The sequence below is a fragment of the Pieris napi genome, chromosome 6 (genome assembly GCF_905475465.1).
Source record: "Pieris napi chromosome 6, ilPieNapi1.2, whole genome shotgun sequence".
Lineage (NCBI taxonomy): Eukaryota > Metazoa > Arthropoda > Insecta > Lepidoptera > Pieridae > Pieris > Pieris napi.
In genome coordinates, this window is record NC_062239.1 from 3,824,545 (window position 1) to 3,843,854 (window position 19,310).

Sequence of the window (19,310 nt, forward strand, 5' to 3'; positions counted from 1 at the left end):
AAAAAGTCAACATCTTCATAAATTTTATTGTAGTTAGCTAAAACCCGAAACATTGGCAAGCATACGCAGATAATTCGTGTACGTTCGTACAAGGCACATGGTATACTTGTGAAAATCTTGTCGCATACGGGGGAGGGATTCTTAAACAAATTAATGACAGCAAATAGAGGCGATCTATCCGCCCATTAAGAATAGTGTGCAAAAATCTTGCTGACTCCACCGACATTCCAACGAATCCAACTATAGCCACTAACAGTCGTCATCGATCCATTACAGATGTTCGGACTTTTATAAAACAAAGTCGTTTTTAGAAATGCATCCATATAGTCAACACGACCCCAAATACATCAATAATTTTTGTGATAAGGCTTTGCATTGACCGCAGCTACACATAACGGATAGCCACGAAAATACAATTTTGTTTCCACGAGAATCCTCTGAGAGACGGGAATCTCAAATAAAAATCACCCTTTAGTCTAAAATATTTTGGGATATACGTTGAAGTTTTAGAATACAGTATGAACACCATGTATTTAACGTCAAATCACTCGGTTTTAGTTGGTTTAGCTAATCTTCCATACATATCATTAACACACTATTAATAACGACGATTAAATAATAAAAAGAAATTTTTAAGTCGCCGAGATTTGTTAAAACTGCACAACTGCGTACGCTCTTTTGTCGCTTTATTGTCCTAGCCCGTAATAAACTCGACTCGAATCATACGTACCGAACTTTTTAAGAAATCCGTTCTCTTGTTTACAAACTGGGATTGCTTGCACGTGCTTTATTACAAAGATGCCTGAATATCGCAAGATATGAATAAAACAAGTAAAAAATACAACATAATTACTGCAAAAGATGTCAGACGAAAATAACAATAGCGTTCAACTAAGAATTGTTTTTATGTAATTACTAACACTAGTCTGAAATAAACTTTTTTTCCTTCTTTCTATTTAACGACAACTCCTTGTAACGTCAACATATGCGCGGTCCCTTGAGTGTTGTCCTTGGGAGTTTTATATCTTCTTCGTAGTCTTCATTACTGAAGAACGTACTTGTCTTGAAACGCCCTTACCGATACGTCGACTTGCTCTTGCTGCCTCCACACCACTCTATCCTCAGCTGGTCTCAGTGCATTAGGAATGTTGAGACATATTTGTCTTAATTTGGTCAGACCAACGGGTAGGCAATCAACTTCCCCTGCAATCACTCCTGCTTAACATTACCAGCTTGTTGAGACTATTCGGTTCTCTCCTGGCAATATGGCCAAAGTAGCTAAGCACCCGTTTGTAACTGATAGTGGACAGTCAGTGGTGATCTTTAGTTAGTTGAGAATGGACTTATTGGTTCTTTTTACCGTCCATGGTATTCGCAATATTCCTCCAACACCACATCTCGAATGCCTCTATCTTTTTTCGGTCCGCTGCACAAATTGATCAGGACTCTGATCCGTACAAAAATATGGAAAATACCTTAGTTCTGACGAGCCTGCTCTTTATATACATGTAGCTAATTATTTTATATGAGCAAGCCATTATTGATGATCGTTGATACAATGTGACCCAGTCGGTCATTCATCCATAACGGAAATAAAGGAATTTCTGTTTGAATTCTCTGCATTTTCTATTATAATCTTCAATAAAATTTTCACTAAAATTGTTATTACATATATAATTTTAGCCTTTTTAGTTACCATGTGACTCATTCGCCTTCACATTTTCCATACTTTATGATACATAAATAATATATAATTAAAAATACATATTGTTATTTACATCTCGATGTTAACGTTACGTACGTTCTTTTGTAGTAAACTTTTACTTATAACTATTATACATTTGCATCGTTGCTATTGTGAATAAATTTCCCATCTCAGCGTTCATCTTCTAAAACAATGTTTAAGTTTGCATAGTGGTTATCTTTCGATGAAAGTTTCATTGAAGTATTAATGCATTTTAGTTTTCAACTAATAATACGTATTTTGTTTTCCCTTTTCATTAAAAAAAAAGAAGTAATGGAAAGAAGCAAGATAGGTATCACTCTAAAAGTAAACAATGTTATAAATGTGGAAGATAGGAAATAGGACGGCTAAAATGGCAATGGTTGGGGCACATGGCGAGAACAATTCGTGCGAAATGGACGAGAATAACCAGTGAATGGCAGCCCCGAGATGGGAAAAGAAAAAGAAGTAGACAGGTCGGGCGATGGAGGGACGATCTGCAAACCACAGCTGGGGCTGTGTGCACTAGAGTCGGCCGGAATAGAAATAAGTGGAGAGAGCTATACAAGACGCCAACGTATCCTAGGACACACTATAGACCAATGTTTTGCGTCATTATTTTTTTTTTAATATTTAATATTATTGTATGGTCACAGAAAAAAAGGCAAAACATTTTTGACATACGTATTCATTCTTAGCGCGACTCTGTATCATACCTTAACATTCCACAAGTGTTTTTGTCGAAATCAATTCTTACATTCTTAAGCCCCCGTACACGCAATTTGTTTAATGTATATTTAATTAGCTCATATGGCGATAATAAAAAAAATACTAAGTGACCTGCCTCGGGACCGGTAGATCGGAACCTGTAACGCAACTTTGTACATCAGCTGTCCAAGAATGCTATCAGTGCAAGGTGATGATAAGACTATCAAGGATGTACTGCTCGATTTCGCAATATGAAATTATTCTAATAGTAAATGTAATACATGTATTATATTTGTATTGTATTTTTGCACTTCTTGCCTATCTTATGTAATTAATACTTTTTGTTTTCTCACAGTGGTTGCCTGGAAGAGATCGCTCGAAAGCGATAAGGCCGCCAGTTGCTCTCCTTTTTATTTAATTATGTCAATTGTACTATATTAATGTATATGCAACGAAGTGTTAATAAATAAATAAAATAAATAAATAAAAATAAATGGTTCAAAAACCTTGTCTATGAGACGTGTCTATTAGTCCATTGAAAAGTTACATTTGGGGTTGCGTTTTTTTAGAGGACGGAATTTTATTTATGGAACATGTAGGGGGGGTCAATACAAGCTTAACTCCAAGTTTGTGGGGTTGGCGTGCTTGCCCCCTGGCCGCCATCTTGGATAAAGGGGTCCAAAAACCACGTTTTTGGCTATATCTCCTAAACTATCCATCGTACATAAAACTTGTAAAGACACATTTTCGCTGTGTCTACGATTATGTCTATGTAACTTTTTATCATAAATCCAAAATTCAAAAAGTTATAAATAAAAAAGTGATAGCTAGCTACCATTCTAATAACTGATTGATAATATAATTATGTCGAAGATTACCATATCAGCAAGTTGTCTGTGGAATAGGCCTACTAGGAATACCAATAAGTAAGTAAAAGTGTAGGTAGGAATAAAAAAATATATTTGGAAAATTTGTTTAAAATAAACGAGAGATCTTAAAAGTAAGGTAAAACTGCTGTTTTGATCGGATCATGCACCTAGTCAACTTTAGAAATAGGAAATATTTTTACTTATAACTTTTTTAATTTTGGATTTATGATAAAAAGTTACATAGACATAATTGTAGACACAGCGATTTGCTACAAAATGTGTCTTTACAAGTTTTATGTACGATGGATAGTTTAGGAGATATAGCCAAAAACGTGGTTTTTGGACCCCTTTTTCCAAGATGGCGGCCGTGGGACAAGGGTGGCGACCCCACAAACTTGTTTTTAGCTTTACACTGACCCCCTCTACACATCAAAAAATTAAAATTGCGTCCTCTAAAAAAACGCAAGGTAAGGCCTAAAAAATGTAACATTTCAATGGACTATATTGCGTTTTGTCATAAAAACTTATGCCTTTTTATATCCAAAACGTAAGTCGCAAGTTATTCACATTACTAACTTAGTTTTTTAATAATTACTAGATTTTCAATCGAGATTTTGTAGAAGTCACAGCTTTTGTCTGCGATTTAGTTGAATAAAAGTATATTGGGCTTTTTATCTCATCATAAGAATTTTATTATTAAACCGAAAGAAAACCAGTTATAACTTATAGATATTTTTTCTGCTGTAGCCAGATCGAACTTATAGCTTTTCAAACTCGATCAACACGTTTACCTTGAAAGCTTAAATTTCATACATTGTAAAATTTCAATTAAAACCTTGACTATTACAAATTTAACATTAACGTACATCTGATTTGTGATGATCGACATAATTTACGCTAATTTTATTTAATTTAATATTTGATCGAATTAAAAAATCGCTATATACTTAAATAATATAATATTATAGTTATATATATATATACAAAACTAATAAATATTTATCATGTGTATTGAGTTACATATTACTTAATCATTGCTAACGTAATTCATTGATACAAAAAACGAAACATTGGCGATCCATCCCTTGGTCTTGGCCTTAGATTTAAGTATGATCATTTGTTTTTACCAATAGGCAATGAGGTAAGTCTTCTGAGTCTCACAACCCGCCGTCGACTTGTGGAACTAAGGCATGCCGGTTTCCTCACGATGTTTTCCTTCGCGAGCGAATGTTAAATGCGCACATAGAAAATTCCAACCTACGACCTCAGGGATGAGAGTAGCAAGATCAAGCCACTAGGCAAATATGCTCCCAAACTTGTTTATACGTTCGTTGAAACTGTTATTACCGAATTGCTCTACACGATTGAGAGTTTTACAAAATAACACTATTGGATTAGAACTGTTAGCTATTCAATATTGTAAATTAATAATCTATACAAATTAAATTAGATCAACGGCATTACTAAAGATGACGCCTCGTTCGTATTTTACGTGTATTTCTATACGGTTATTATAATGTTACCTCTTTATTTTATACATTCCATGCAATAATTTTAATATTTTGGTTTATGTATCCAATGTGAACCGAGAAAAGAAAATCGAAACTGTTTTACATTCGCTATTAGTTACGATATTACTACCGAGAATGACAAACGGATAAATTTATAATTAATTCAATTATAGATACATTACTTACCGAGCCTAAGTTCACCAAAGTTGCCGCATCCAATCTTTTTCCCGACCCGGAAGTTAGGGCCGACCATAAGGACGCCCGAGGATGAGGTGACAGAGTGGCGTGACGTGTGCATTGCGCTGCTTCCGCCGCCGCCGCGACCGCCCACCGCGCCGGTAGCGCTGCAATTATTCGTATGTATTTAAAAAAAATTATCTAAAGCCATGAGGGCCAAGCCACATAGGCCGGAATGAGAAAGCGACCCCAAGGGCCTTAGCGATAGAGTTAAATGTACCCAAGATATGTGAGCTAATGAGCGTTGCTTAGCCTGGAGTAAACATTTTAATGACAGTAACCTTTTGTTATGCCATGACAGTGAATGGCTATATTTACTTCAGTTGTAAAAATTTCATGAGACTGACATATTTTTGCTAGAATTATCGTTTCAGGACAGGCAAGTGAAGCATTCTTCACTGTACATCCACTTTGGTTATAAAGACCAATGCAACAGACACATTTTTGCTTCAATGATCTTACCATGGTCAACTGATTTAGCATTTTTTGTCTTTTCAATAACATTGGTTAGAACTTTAACGAACATGAAAATCCCAGCAGTAGTAGAAACTAGGATACTATATTAGTAACACCACTTAACATACTAGTGTGAGCTATTGGATAGTGTTTTCATTCAACAGACATAAAATGAACTAGAATTCTAACTATCCTACTGTAGCGGTTAGCTTACTAAATGTTTATCACGGTCTTCAACAGATTCATTAGCTAAACTCCGAGTTACTACTGATTATACCATGTATTCTTATGCATGAGGGACATACATAGACAACTTTTTAGTCAACTACTATACTCACAATCTATACTTAAAATAACCACCTCCTTATTAAGCTTCCTGTTTTATCAGGCTGCAGTAATTGAAATCATAGTGTCATTAATCAAATATCATGTTCAAAATACCAGATTGATTGTTATAAATACGGTGAGTGAAAACATTCATACATACTAACAACATTTTGGTTATTATATAAAAAAACATCTAAAGAAAAACAGGGTTCAAACATGTGTTAGTCTGATGTAATTATAACATAACCTCTTCAATCTGCTTAATGCAGGAGGATTTGAATAGAACATTATAACTGTTAAGTGTGCATGTATAATAAAATTCCCATACCCAAAAGCCAATAGGCGTCCACCTCCAACCATAAGAACTACAGTACAAGTGTTCCAATTTGTCTGCACATTTCACAATACATAGTACTCATTCACACACATAAGGTCTAATTAACACATCATGTCACTTGTATTATATCACTTTTTAAAAATTCTTCATTTTACAACAAAATTCTTGTTAAATAATTCAAAAGATAACAGTTGTTTATTTGTTGTACTATAAATTGAATGTTATTTTATTTTTAGCTTTTCCTTGTGATACCTTGCCAGCATTAAAGTGGTTTTGACATTGTATAATAAACAATATTGATGTTTACAAGCTTATATGGAATTGAAATAATTGAAAAAGGTGGGCCAATTTCTTTTTCAAAGTATTATTTGTGACAGAAAAGACTCATAAAATGTACCGTTGTAACATAATTAGTTTAATTCCTATTTAAAAAAGAAACAATTATTGTTCTGTGTTAATATCACACAAGTCTAAAAAAAATATTTCATTGTTAGTTTGTTGTATATTTTATGATGTTGTGGTCAATGTCAATAGAAAATAATTATTAAAACTGTATCTTATCAAAAAACTAGTTATGTTATGCATTTAAGTTAAAGATTATCAGAATAAAATATATGTAAGGCAACTACAATACATTTTAATAAATATATGATCCATTTGTTTATTATAACTACATTTTCTATTATCACTTCCTAAAAGTTCAACAGATACAGGTTAAGTATGACAGCATGTATTTCAAGTAAATCTGGCTGTCAATAGTTTATTGACCCCAAATTTGAAGGCCACCCAACTGAGATCTCAATAATTGAAATATTGTGATGAATAAATGATATAATTTTAGATAGTTTGCTACTATTTTTTGTTTAATATAAATAAAAGTTAACACATAATTAGTACTATTTAAGTGTTATAATTTCCTCTTGACTAAATAGAAGGAAGCTGTATTGTGAGTCATATAAATTTGTAACCTTATTTTGACTATAAAATGATGTTAAACTGCAATGCATATAATATATTTATTTGATTTAAAATAATATTGAATAAAAGTTTTTATACTTAATTTTGTATATTTAGTTATATATCATGTTCATTTAATATATATTTTTTTTAATTGTTCATACTAATAAAATTATTTAAATTTTAATAATATACAGATCTCAAAGAAGAAGTGTAACAGACTGCAATGAATCATACAAACCATAGTCATAACTGGCATTGAGTCTAAAAGTGAAAGTTAGTTGCATTCAGCCAATACGGGTTAAGCTACAATTATATGCTTAACAAACCCTAAAATTGCAGATGTATCAAATATTAAAACTAGCAACTTCCCTTACAATCACTTGTTTTATGAATAAAACTTAATATTTAAACACCACAATATAAGATGAATTCTGTAATAGTCAGGTAAAATTTGATATAGCAACACCGTAATTATTATTTATGTTTACTCTTAGTGAGACATTGTTGGTTATCTTTATGAAGATTAATTGAAACCTATTTCTGGATTGTAGTATTTTGTTAGCAGCAGATAGCTTGTGTTGCATGACTTGATTTGTTAGGTTACATTTAAGGTTGAAAAACTAGCTTTACTGTTTTAATCAAGAATACTTACAACTTTCTATGCATCACAATTACTTAAAATATAAACACAACTTGGTTTCATAATCATTGTTTGTATATTTTTAATACAAAACAAATAAAACAATGTCTTATCATGACCAACTGGATGACTTAAAATTAATTTTGATATCACATCACTACAAATTAATAAAATATATTTAAAACACAAAATAAGTATTTCTTGCTGCATTTATCACAATTTGAGCTCAATTGAAGATAAGAAAGATATGTTTTTATTAAGGTATATTATCAAAAGTATTGTGTGTGATACTAAGATGTTTACATACTGTGATTCACTAGTTTAATATTATTGACTGAATCAATCTGTGTTGCTAGACATAAAATTGTTCACAATTATAGGTATCTTAGAACCATTTATATAGAGAAATTAAGATATGTTAATGTATTTATTTGAGTCTATTGTTGTTTAGAATATACCACACAACAACAATGTAAAAGTAAGTATACAAAATATATGTCATGAAATAAATAGATGTATTGATCAACTAGTTATCAGGGGATGGCTCTAACTGCTAATATTAACAAGCAGCTGTTATATAAAATTTCATTTTCTTAGCCATGAGGTAACCATGCCAAGTTCAACCATGTGAACATGCGCAAACAAAAATCCTATGCACAATTAAAAATGGATTTTTGTTCCGATCTACATGCATGGTCAATAATTCACATAAACAAAGTATAAATGGGACAAAATACAATATATTTACAGGAAATTAGATTGTTATATTCCACAATAATGCAGAAGCAAGTATTATTTGTTACTATGATTTATAAAAAATACACTTTAGAATAAAGGTATTATATCAACAGTTATCATTTAATAAAAAAATCATATCTGATATGGTTTACTTGACACAATTAACATTATTTTGATCAAATTGTTAAGTACAAGTCAACCTTTTAAACTAATAGAAATTATACAAAATTTCTACAGAAACCAATGTGTATAACTATTATTTACCATGGTTAAAAAAAACATAAATACTCAGGAAGTTAAATAAATTAAACTAAGCAGTCTCATTCATTTCAACATTTAATTAAAACATAAATAATACAACATCTATTTGCTCTACAGGATAGTTATAGAAACATTGCTTGAATTATCTAGATATAAAGAATTTGTTAAAGAAAATATAATGATAACTATGATATCAAGTTAGTAATAAAAAATTAGGTAAAATTACTTACGTGGAAGTTCTTTTTTCGTCACTCTGACGTTCCTTGTCCTTATTGCCTTCACGCTTATTCATAATATCAGTGGATCTGTGTGTCTATATCCGACACGCCAGGGTCCAGATGCCCACAGCTAAACGGGGCCTCACTACGCTGAAGTCCATTTCACCAAGACAACCTACTATCACACTGCATAGCCATTTCACACAACACCAATCCACTTTTTAATTATTGCTATTTTTTTCTTCACTTTCGACACTATAATCACTGCACTGTTTAATTTATCGCAACATGATATTCATCACACTGAAACCGACTTATGTTTCGGCGACTCGTAATTTAGCGGGATTTACTTAAATAAATCCTATCTTAAATGATTAAAACTGATTGCTTATGAATAAATTAGATGCAATATCAATATTCCATGAAACGACTACAGGTCGGTGTGCCAATGTTATGTTCATTGAAGAGTAACAACAAGCTTAGTAGGTGGAAGTGGTAACACTTAGCTCTTACTGGCTTGAGCACTTTATTAACCTGAATCGTTCGAATGGAAAATAATCTTTATCGCTAGTTAAAAAATATGATCAAGAAACCAAAAGCCTATAAATTGACAACACCTTTTCAATGCTGGAAGTCAACCCAAATAGGATGTAACGTCCGTACTAAACAATTTCATTACAGACTTTTAGGGATCTTCATCATATTGAATCTCAAAAAAATTCACACATTGAACTATATTAAAATAAACTCCGTACGCAATTTAAGATTAGCTTCACAACGTCGCCGAAACATCAAATAATGGACATTTGTTCTGATAAAAGTTTAGGTTTAGTAATGGCCACCAATGGTACACTTTATGTCACTTTTGTTTTAAATTGCAGATTTGATTTAATTAAAATTACGACAAAATTATTTTAAATTAATTAACCTAAATAAATACCATCTAAAGATAAATTTTCATAGTTAAAAAATTAGTTCAAAGATTATTTCACTGAAATATCGCCATTCGGCGCATGCGCAAACTTGTACCAGTGAAGTCAATGTTGCTAGTTAACAAAAAGTTCTTTAGTCATTAATCAAAATATATGAAGACATATATTTAAAAAAAAATTAATAACAATCAATCAAGATTGAATTTAGAATAAAAATTATGATTTATTTGCAAATCATACGCTTTGGGAATTAGCAAATCTTTATCGAGTTTCTATAATATGACGTATTAGCTGCCTACTATAATCTGTTTCGAAATAATTATTTTGCGCTAAGTGGTAACATTAATAAAGATGCGTTCATTTATAAATGTTTAAAAAATTAATTTCGCATAAGTAATAATTTTCATGATAAATTGAAATAAAACGGAGAGAGAGAGGTATGTTTTACATCATTTAACATATGTGTGGTATGGTAAAATATTCTTTAAAGACATAAGTCTTTATTTGCTATTATATAAAAATACTTATGTATTAAATTGTAGATATTTATGTCTTTTTATTACGCACAATCATCCAAATAACAGATTTTAAATAGTATTAAATTCACATAGTTTGTCTATACTTTAGAATGAGGTTTACACGTCAAATCTAAGATCTTGTGACAATTGTCATTAGTTTTCCCAGTCTTTAGTTTATCTATTTTGTTAAGATTTTGATCCATATTAATTTTGTTTTCATATTTCTAAATTCTGGCTTCGTCGATTCAAAATTCAATCCTTAGAGGTGATTGGCTAATGATTTATTTTAATGTACCGGGTTTATATATTGTATATATAATATAGTTGAAGTTGATCTTAGCCGGGCATATTATTTTTGTACACCGGCAGATGACAAGTAATCGGTTATCGGCGGGCAATTTAAAAAGGTACATGATACATGAATAATTATTATAAAAGAATTTTTTAATGATTACCTATCCCCCAATTTTATTCTTAGGAATTTGTATGTTGTATGTCATTATATTTTACGTTTGTAAATTGAAATACTCAATAGGTATAATTCCATCGAAGTAAGTTTTATCCTTAGGCCTTGAACAATCTTGAACTTATAAATTCACCTTCTTTTTTACTAAGGTTATGATTTGATTTTAATATTTTATTTGCATTGTCTAAAACAAGTAAAAGATACTCCAATTTTTTAAAAATAATATTTTCACATAATATTTTGGCTAAAAACATAATTTGTGTTAACTTTTCGTCTGACTTATCGCATTGCTCTATTCTTCTGTATAATTTACATTAAATTAGCTTACCAATTATAAATTTATCCCACCATTTAGTAATGGAAGTCGTGATTTATTATTTTTTTTCAATTAAACTTTATTCTATTTACCGGAAAACACATAAAATGTAGCTAGGAAGTGACAGGCTCCTGAAATACAATTCTCACTGCATCAGTTGACTGGATTATATGTTCTTATACCTTGTTTTGTTGCCAATAAATTATACTATAATCATTATTCGAGAACGGAACGCGGTGAACAAAAATTATAGTTTCCTTCCCTCGTGACGTGAAATTGGAGTTCATATTTTTTGGGAATACCGAAAATAACTACGAAACTCCGGTTAAAATACACAAAAACCCATGAGTATATAAAATTCGTTGTTCACTATTGATTTTACTTAATTCATAGAATTAATACAAAAGTAAGACTCAAACTTAAATATTTTTAGTACAAAATAGTTTTTTACATACACCCTAATGTACTAAAGGCGGCATTAAAATGTATGATAATTCTGATATAATTTTGATTATTATTCTCAGCATCCACGACGAGTAAACCGTCCCATTACTAATCGTAAGATAGCGCCGATATTCAGTCGGTAATCTTCAAAAAACTAAACTTCAGCTTTGAATTTAAACACGTAAATGAAATTATTGTATTTTATTCTAAATCAGACTAAGACGAATTCTGTCCACGAGACCTCGTAGAGATCGATAACGATTCGACTCCAGCGCAACACAACGTCATGTCGGTGATCAATGTCAGCGGGATCCAGTTGTCGTAAATCCGCGGTAGCCTTTATACGTGCTTGTGATAAACTTTTTTATTCTACCTGCTATTTGGATTTCACGGTAAGTTTTTTTTAATATTGTTATTCAGTAATAAAGTTTTATATTAAGTTGAAGTAGCAAACTAGGGATTTTTTGTGACGAAAATAAAGCCGGAAAACGAGTCTTTTAAATTACGTTTGTTGATTTCATTGCCAATGCGTAGGTTACATTTTAAAAACATTGTATGCTTATTTTAATCTATCGTTTTTTCCTGTTGAAAAACAAAAGTTATACAAATTGTTAATATGTACTTATTTTATGTTTTCCAATTATATAAACAACAATATTGTTTTAATAAGCGTGTATGATATAAATACATTTCTTATCAAAAACGTATTTTTAAACAATGATCATTTGAGAGTAATAATATATGTATTTCATTAATATTTTTCGTTAGTTTATTCTGTTCCAAATCATTTTTGTAACGTACATAGCATACTGCTAGAATTGAAGTCCTTAGATGTAACTCCACTTGCAATTGTATAATATTTGAACAACTTGAAATCTCAATACATATTTATTGATATAATTGAACAGGGTAACCGATATGATACATCATTGCGTTCGTAATATTTTAAAATACCTACAATCTGTTGACTAAAATCTTTATTTATTTTTATAAAAGATCTTACAATACTTTTAATATAATATTACGACACGACTAATTATTGGGTTACCCTTATCTTTAAAATAGACCAGTAATGTATCAGTTCTATTTTTTCTGGTCACGTGTTTAATTCCGCAAACAGAGGTCAAAATTAATTGTGATACAATGTTACGCGCTGTTTTTTATAATTCAATGTTAACTTGTTCGTAACCGGAATAACAAAATTTATTCTCAATTTTAAATATATAGGAGTTTAATATTTTACATCTATTTCAAGTATGAAATATTACTAAGTCCAGTACCAAACTGGAAACCCAAAAAAAATAATCATGCCAACACTATTTCCTCGCAATTGCGATGCGCATACGCTGTGTAAGGAATAGGTGTCCCCAGTACGTTTGACAGGCTGCTTAAATCTTAAACTCGCGTTGTAAATACACATTTTTTTTAAATACTCTTTTTAGCTTCTTCAAAAATATTTTTTGATTCTGAGTGTGTGTAAAAGTAAAAAATCGATTTGATTTCTTGTTATTGGCTGTTTCGTTGTTTTTGTTTCTTTTTGTAGGAGTTAATTCAAAAGTTAGTCTAAATGCAATATTTTAATAAAAATATATTTATATATATAAACTTTCGTGTTTTTTATCTATTTAACAATGTAAATATATATAATATATAGTCAATTACGTATTATATATTTCCATTGTAATAATAATGTAACATAATATGTAACTTTACTTTATCTACTATATTATGTAATACTTTATGTAAAAGTTTTCTGAATTGAGCAAAATTATAATTATTTGCAATAATAATGTACTAAGATTAAATTGTGCCTTATCGCTGATAAATAATATAATAATTTGATAAAACTAAACGTTTTGTAACTGTTGATATTTCTTTAAGGCCTTTTTATTATTAAACAAAAGAAATACGAATCGATGTAAAGAGCATTTTATCATTGATATGAAACGGGACAAAATAAAGGAATAAATCATATCACGCCAGTTTTTTTAAACTACCTCCCTTTTCGCCTGAATGTGATTTATTATACTAAGACTACCTTTTAAGTATATGTATGGAACATTTGCTTTCATAGTGTTCGCTTTTCCATAACAAACCTAAGTAAATAAAACTGATTTTTTCATATTTCCCAATTGCCTTCGAGTTTTTAGCTTAGAAACATATTTTGTCTTTGTTTTTTATTTTATATTGTAAAAAGGTTATACTGCATTAAATAACCTAATATATGTCTTCATTTCAGTCACAATGACGGACACAATGCCAGTCGAAGATACGTCGAAGTACGTTCTAGAAATGCGAGGCTGGCTTAATTGTCAACCACACCTACCCAAGGATAACATTGGTAAAAAAATTAATTTACTAAGTTAAATAATATAATACCACTTTAATTCCATACTGTTAAAAATTACATATCAAATGGGTGTTAGTTTTGTTATTATACTCTTAGGTATCGAGCTATCTTCTATGTTATGTATTGTTATTTCCGTTAGTTAGTGTTCTGCAGTTTGGACCCCTTTTGGATGAAGCTCTCCTCCTGAACTAATTGATACACATATTACACTAATTAATTTATAATACATACATTTATTTTACAATACCTTCAGTTTTGTATAGAGGACTTGAGTAAAGTATACTAAATGTATAAAAATCAATGCGATTGTGCTTCCAAAACATTAACATAACATTTTCGATACGAACCTTGACCAAGGACAATTTCAGAGGTTTTTATTTCTTTTCGTCAGTACTTTAAAGTAAAAATATCAGAATGTGTTTATTGAATTGTATACGTTTTGGAGTGATCTTATTGTCTATGCACATTGTTGCCAGATAGAAATTTATACAGTTCTATACTTTCCATATTTATATCTGATCTGTAACTAAAGATCAGAAATCGTTTATAATTTTTATGTTTTGAAGTTGGATTATCTTTTACATTTTTAATTTAATAGCAACATCGATGACAAATTTAATATGCAATAAGAACGCATCGTTACGGTTGAAAGAAGTTTTAACTATAATTAAAGTTCACATTGACGTTTGTTGCCTTGAAATGGAACTGCAGTAATGTAAACCATGTTCGTGTTATTCAATATCGCTTATACAATTCAATGTTGTAATTGCTTATTAACTATATATCCAGTCGCTATATACGCCTTTCGGTATTTTAAGACTCACTAAGTACAGAATTACTTTAACTTAACTGATGTACTTAAAGGTATTTTTCGACATAGTTGTATGGTATTTGCCATTTGGTAAACGCTTGTTTTTTTATCTGTATACTATTAAAAGGTAAAATAAATTTTGTTTGAGAAATGTTTATCAGAGCCGTGTACGTATACAAAATGGAAGCACGAACTTACCTAGGTCGTATAAAACACGCGTCTTTACAATAAATAGAAAATCCATGCGCCAAATATAAAATTTGTCAAAAATAAATTATAGTCTCAAATTGGACAATATCACCTAGTAATTAGCAAGAGACATATATGATCCTGAAAAAATTACGTCTTCCACACGATTGAAGACACCGTGTAACTTTATAGTCTATATACATAAGGAAACTCTACGAGGTCAATCTTGTTTTGGCTAGTGTTCAGCTTGCGACTCTCATCCCTGAGGTCGTAGGTTCGGTCCTCGGCTGTCTGTGCACCAATGCAATTTATATGTGCGCAATTAACACTCCCTCTTAAAAAAAACATTTAAAGAAACCGGCATGCTTTAGAGCTGAAAATTCGACTGCATGTGCGAACACAAAGGGCTGATTACCTACTTGCCTATTAGAAAAAAACAAATGATCAAGAAACATATACAGAAATCTAAAGCCCAGACCTAAAAGGTTGTAGGGTCACTGTTTTTTTTCAATGCTGTAAAGTGTAAGATATAAGAAATACCAAAATAATTTGAACCAAAAAAAATTTATGTTTCCCGTTTCAGATGACAATCTACTTCTGCGGTTTGTACATAGCTGTTACTACGATGTCGAGAAAGCCAAGACAGCGATGGACAGCTTCTTCAGCATCCGATTATCATGCCCCGAACTCCTCGATGGCAGAGACCCTGAATCGCCGGAGTTTCAGAAAGTTATGAGTATCCTGTGAGTATTGGAATGTAAAATATTTCCGACCAAGAAGTGCCGATTAAATTAAATATTTCAAAGATCAAAATATAAATACATAAATAATTTTAGATTGTAAAGATTTTTGCTTAGGATTTTTCAGATTTTTAGTTATATTTTGATACAATTACACAGTACAGAAAATATTGTTTTTGTTTGAGTATAATAATGCTTAACATTTTGGTATACCTAAAGCATGAAAATCCTTAGTTTTGTTAAGTAAGAACAACAAACTTATAAAGGAAACATTTAGATTCACCCCTAACCTATTTGACACTTATACGTACCAAAGATAATTACAATACCTAAAGATAACACAGTGGACCCAGTTTTGATCCCAAACAATTAAATTAAACTGTTAAATGATCAATAAGAAGTTATAACAATTTCCAGGAACATAGGTCAAATTCAGACACCCCAGAACGAATGTCTCTGGATCTGGCAATTAAATGACCCTGGCCTCGACAATTACGACTATATCCAGGACGCAAGATATTTTATGTTATCAACAGATGCATATTTCATGTCGAACACCTTTCTGCCAGAGGTAGACATTGTTATTTTAGACGCGAAAGACTTGAATCTCAAAATGCTAACCAAACTGAATTTGTCCGTTGCTAGGAAATTGTCTAAATATCAAGAGGTAAGTTATATTTTGTTTATCCTCATTCCATTGTTAAGGACAATGTTTGGTTAAGCCAATTATCCCCATTCCATTGTTATAATAATCGAAATCGATATATTGTTTATAAATTTTTAGAAAACCTAAAAAATATAACTTATGATTTGTTTTATTAATTACTTAAATATTTTATGGTTGAAAACTGACCATCGATTTATCATACTAATGTATAAAAAGCGACGACTGTTTATAGACAAGTTTTGAAATTTGTTTTCCTAAAAATAAACTGAGGCAAACATATTTCAGTGTTGTGTATATCTTTGTAACATTGCCAGTTTTGTATTGAGCTAAATAGTGACTGATCTCCGAATGTATATAAAATAATATTTCAAATCAAATGAATAAATTCTTAAATAAATTAAGGTATTTTTTCAGACAGCTCTACCGATCCGTTTGAAACAAGTGCATGTAATTAACGCCCCGTCATCGATAGATAAGATTTTTGGTTTATTAAAACCGTTTCTCAAAAAGGAATTGACTGATTTGGTAAGTTTAATGCCATTAATTAATTGTTATTTATAGTGTCGAATGCAGTGAATTTAATTTGCTAAATTTTTCGTATTATAGAATCTTGTATTACGATTTCGATAAATTATCGTACTTGAATTCGTGTATGCGGTGATGTTAATTATTTCGACTATGTGTTTGCGTGTTGTTCCCACTAGAATGTAAGTGCGTGCTCCTATTTCACCATGCCTCCTGCTGATAGGGGACAAGTCTTTGTTTTTAATTTATGTTATTATTATTAATTACTTAAGATTTCATGTGGAACATGGTGTAATGGTTACAGCTCCTTACAAACGTTGTGTAAAAAAAAAAAACATGGCGATTAAAAAGAGTGGCGGAGAGTTTATTGCCAGTTCTTCTCTTCCGTTCTACGCCCTTGATTTGAGAACTGGCAGTAAATGTAAAATTAGAAGCATTAATATGTATTTCTTTAATGACGCATCACAAGTGTACATTGTGTTACCTACGTGAATAAATGATTTTTTAATTTTGAATTTTGAATTTTTATCCATAAATCAACAGTGAATTCTTAAATTGTCTAGAAATCAAAAGATATGATTGTATAAAAGCCTACGTTTTTTAGCTTTTTGTCCCAAAAACTAAAGTAGTATTTAGTAGTATACTGTAGTCTACTACAAGGTACTGTACCTTTGCCACAAAGTTTCTATAAATTTTGAAAAGTTTTTTTTCTCTTCGTGATTGTTGTTTGCTGGTTTGTGGCAAGGTTTGTGATGAAAATAATTGAAGTCTTTATACTCTATTTTGTATAGTTAACGAATAATTACGTGAATACGTAAATATGATCTCCATCCATCATTTTTATAATTTTTTTTATCTTAATTATTCTATGTAACTTATAGTTTATGCATCACCTTATTTATAATGTTGCTTATAATATTAAAGAAAAAATAAAATTCTTCAAATTAATTCTTTTAACAAAAATTAAACACGCTTTCACGTATAATCACGAATGTTATTAAATGTATTTTCAGCTTCTAAAGTAGCTTCAAACAAATAATTGTTATTATTAACAAACAACTTTATTAGTACAATAAATCATTCTAGGTCCACTTTCACTCTCCAAAATCGAACGGCCTATACAAATATGTGGAAAAGGAAAATTTACCTACAGACTATGGCGGCGTACAACCCTCGATGGCTGAACAGCATCAGAAAGTTATTTCTATCATTATGAACAAAAGGTTTGGATAAACAAATTAATAAACCCATTTAAATCTGCAGTGTTGGTCTAATGGTTCCAACGAGTCTCATTCCTGACGTTGGAGGTTCGAATCCTGGCTGGTACCGCGAAGGAAATCATCGTGTGGAGACTGGCCTTAGGCCTAATAGAAAAATTAAATGATCACGAAACAGATCACAAAAATCTGAGGCATAATAGTTAGTAGCGTCACGAATTTTCAATGTAAACCTGAGTATTCTGGTTATTTTATATATATTTATGTTTAGGGACAATATGCAATTTAACCCTTTTGTATGATGCTTGCATTTTTTTCAGAAAAGAACTGATGATCCAAAATCTATGGCGAGCGCTACCCACAGATAAGAAAAAAGTTAATAATTCTAGCTCTTCTGTATCTTCATTTAGATCGTTAGCCATAGACTAATAAAAAAAAAAAAAAAAAAAAAATCAAATAGTCGCCAATTCGCAAATATTTTTTTAAATTTTATATCTCCACATTATTTATTGTTTTAACTTTATTTAAATACTTTTTTGTTATCCCTAATTGCTTCAAATACTTTAATGTAGCCTAGTATTTCCATTCATTTATGCTTTTTTGACCGTTAAAATCATGTTTCTGAATAAAATAGAAAAACCTATGGACCTGTGTCTCGTAGGAAATACAAATGGTATATAAGTTGTACTGATGAAAAAACTAAATTAGCCAATAGATGGCGCTTTACAAGATCTGCGGGACTGGCTTTAAAATAGAATGCTAAGGGACCAAGGTGTGGTGTATATGTCTCCGTAAAATTGTAAACACCGATAGATCACAATTCTTGAAGTGCATTCAGTTTATTTGACTGATACCCGTGTTTCATTCCTAGCTCTATGGACATCGAACGGTCTACTATAAAGCCGACCAATTAGGGACAGCCTTTGGACACTTTTAAGATTGTAATTTGACGGTTTCACTTCGATAGATTACAATCTACCGAATAATAATACGTTAAATTGTAAGCAGTACGTTGAGTTCACAATCTTTCGACAGTTCGCGAGATAGATTACAATCTAACGGTGTTTACAATTTTACGGTGACATATATATATGAGAATGAAAGTATGATTGTAAAAGTTTCTAATAATAAATAAATCTACAGCTTAGTA

At 30.9% G+C, this 19,310-nt stretch overlaps 2 protein-coding genes across 25 annotated transcripts in view; one reads left to right on the forward strand and one right to left on the reverse strand.

Annotated features, from left to right (window-relative positions):
* The window catches only part of LOC125050708 (casein kinase I), a 37,757-nt gene extending 27,725 nt beyond the window's left edge, over positions 1-10,032 (reverse strand). For 3 of the 22 annotated variants that reach the window (XM_047650738.1, XM_047650735.1, XM_047650733.1), the window contains exons 1-2: positions 8,998-9,729; positions 4,998-5,155 (exon numbers count right to left, since the gene is read on the reverse strand). In XM_047650738.1, coding sequence (XP_047506694.1) covers positions 4,998-5,155; positions 8,998-9,059 — 220 coding nt within the window. In that variant the 5' untranslated portion in view covers positions 9,060-9,729. The other 19 variants (XM_047650731.1, XM_047650730.1, XM_047650728.1 and 16 more) reach the window with 18 other exon arrangements.
* Positions 10,033-10,742: 710 nt separating this feature from the next.
* On the forward strand, positions 10,743-19,009 carry LOC125050078 (alpha-tocopherol transfer protein-like). Of its 3 annotated transcripts, XM_047649662.1 has the most exons (8): positions 10,743-10,842; positions 11,877-12,053; positions 13,901-14,002; positions 15,595-15,754; positions 16,169-16,418; positions 16,833-16,943; positions 18,030-18,166; positions 18,481-19,009. In XM_047649662.1, exons 3-8 carry the CDS (start codon positions 13,906-13,908, stop codon positions 18,587-18,589), a joined length of 864 nt encoding a protein of 287 aa, XP_047505618.1. In that variant the 5' UTR covers positions 10,743-10,842; positions 11,877-12,053; positions 13,901-13,905; the 3' UTR covers positions 18,590-19,009. The 3 variants fall into 3 exon arrangements, with proteins under 3 accessions (XP_047505618.1, XP_047505620.1, XP_047505619.1); XM_047649664.1 differs by lacking the exon at positions 11,877-12,053 and having other exon boundaries at positions 10,763-10,842; XM_047649663.1 differs by lacking the exon at positions 10,743-10,842 and having other exon boundaries at positions 11,864-12,053.
* The last annotated feature ends 301 nt before the right edge of the window (positions 19,010-19,310 follow it).

Coding starts and splice junctions, on each gene's coding strand:
- LOC125050078 (XM_047649662.1), top strand. CDS start 13,906: ATGACGGACACAATGCCAGTCGAAGATACGTCGAAGTACGTTCTAGAA. Junction 15,755..16,168: donor CAGAAAGTTATGAGTATCCT/GTGAGTATTGGA, acceptor AACAATTTCCAG/GAACATAGGTCAAATTCAGA. Junction 16,419..16,832: donor AATTGTCTAAATATCAAGAG/GTAAGTTATATT, acceptor GTATTTTTTCAG/ACAGCTCTACCGATCCGTTT.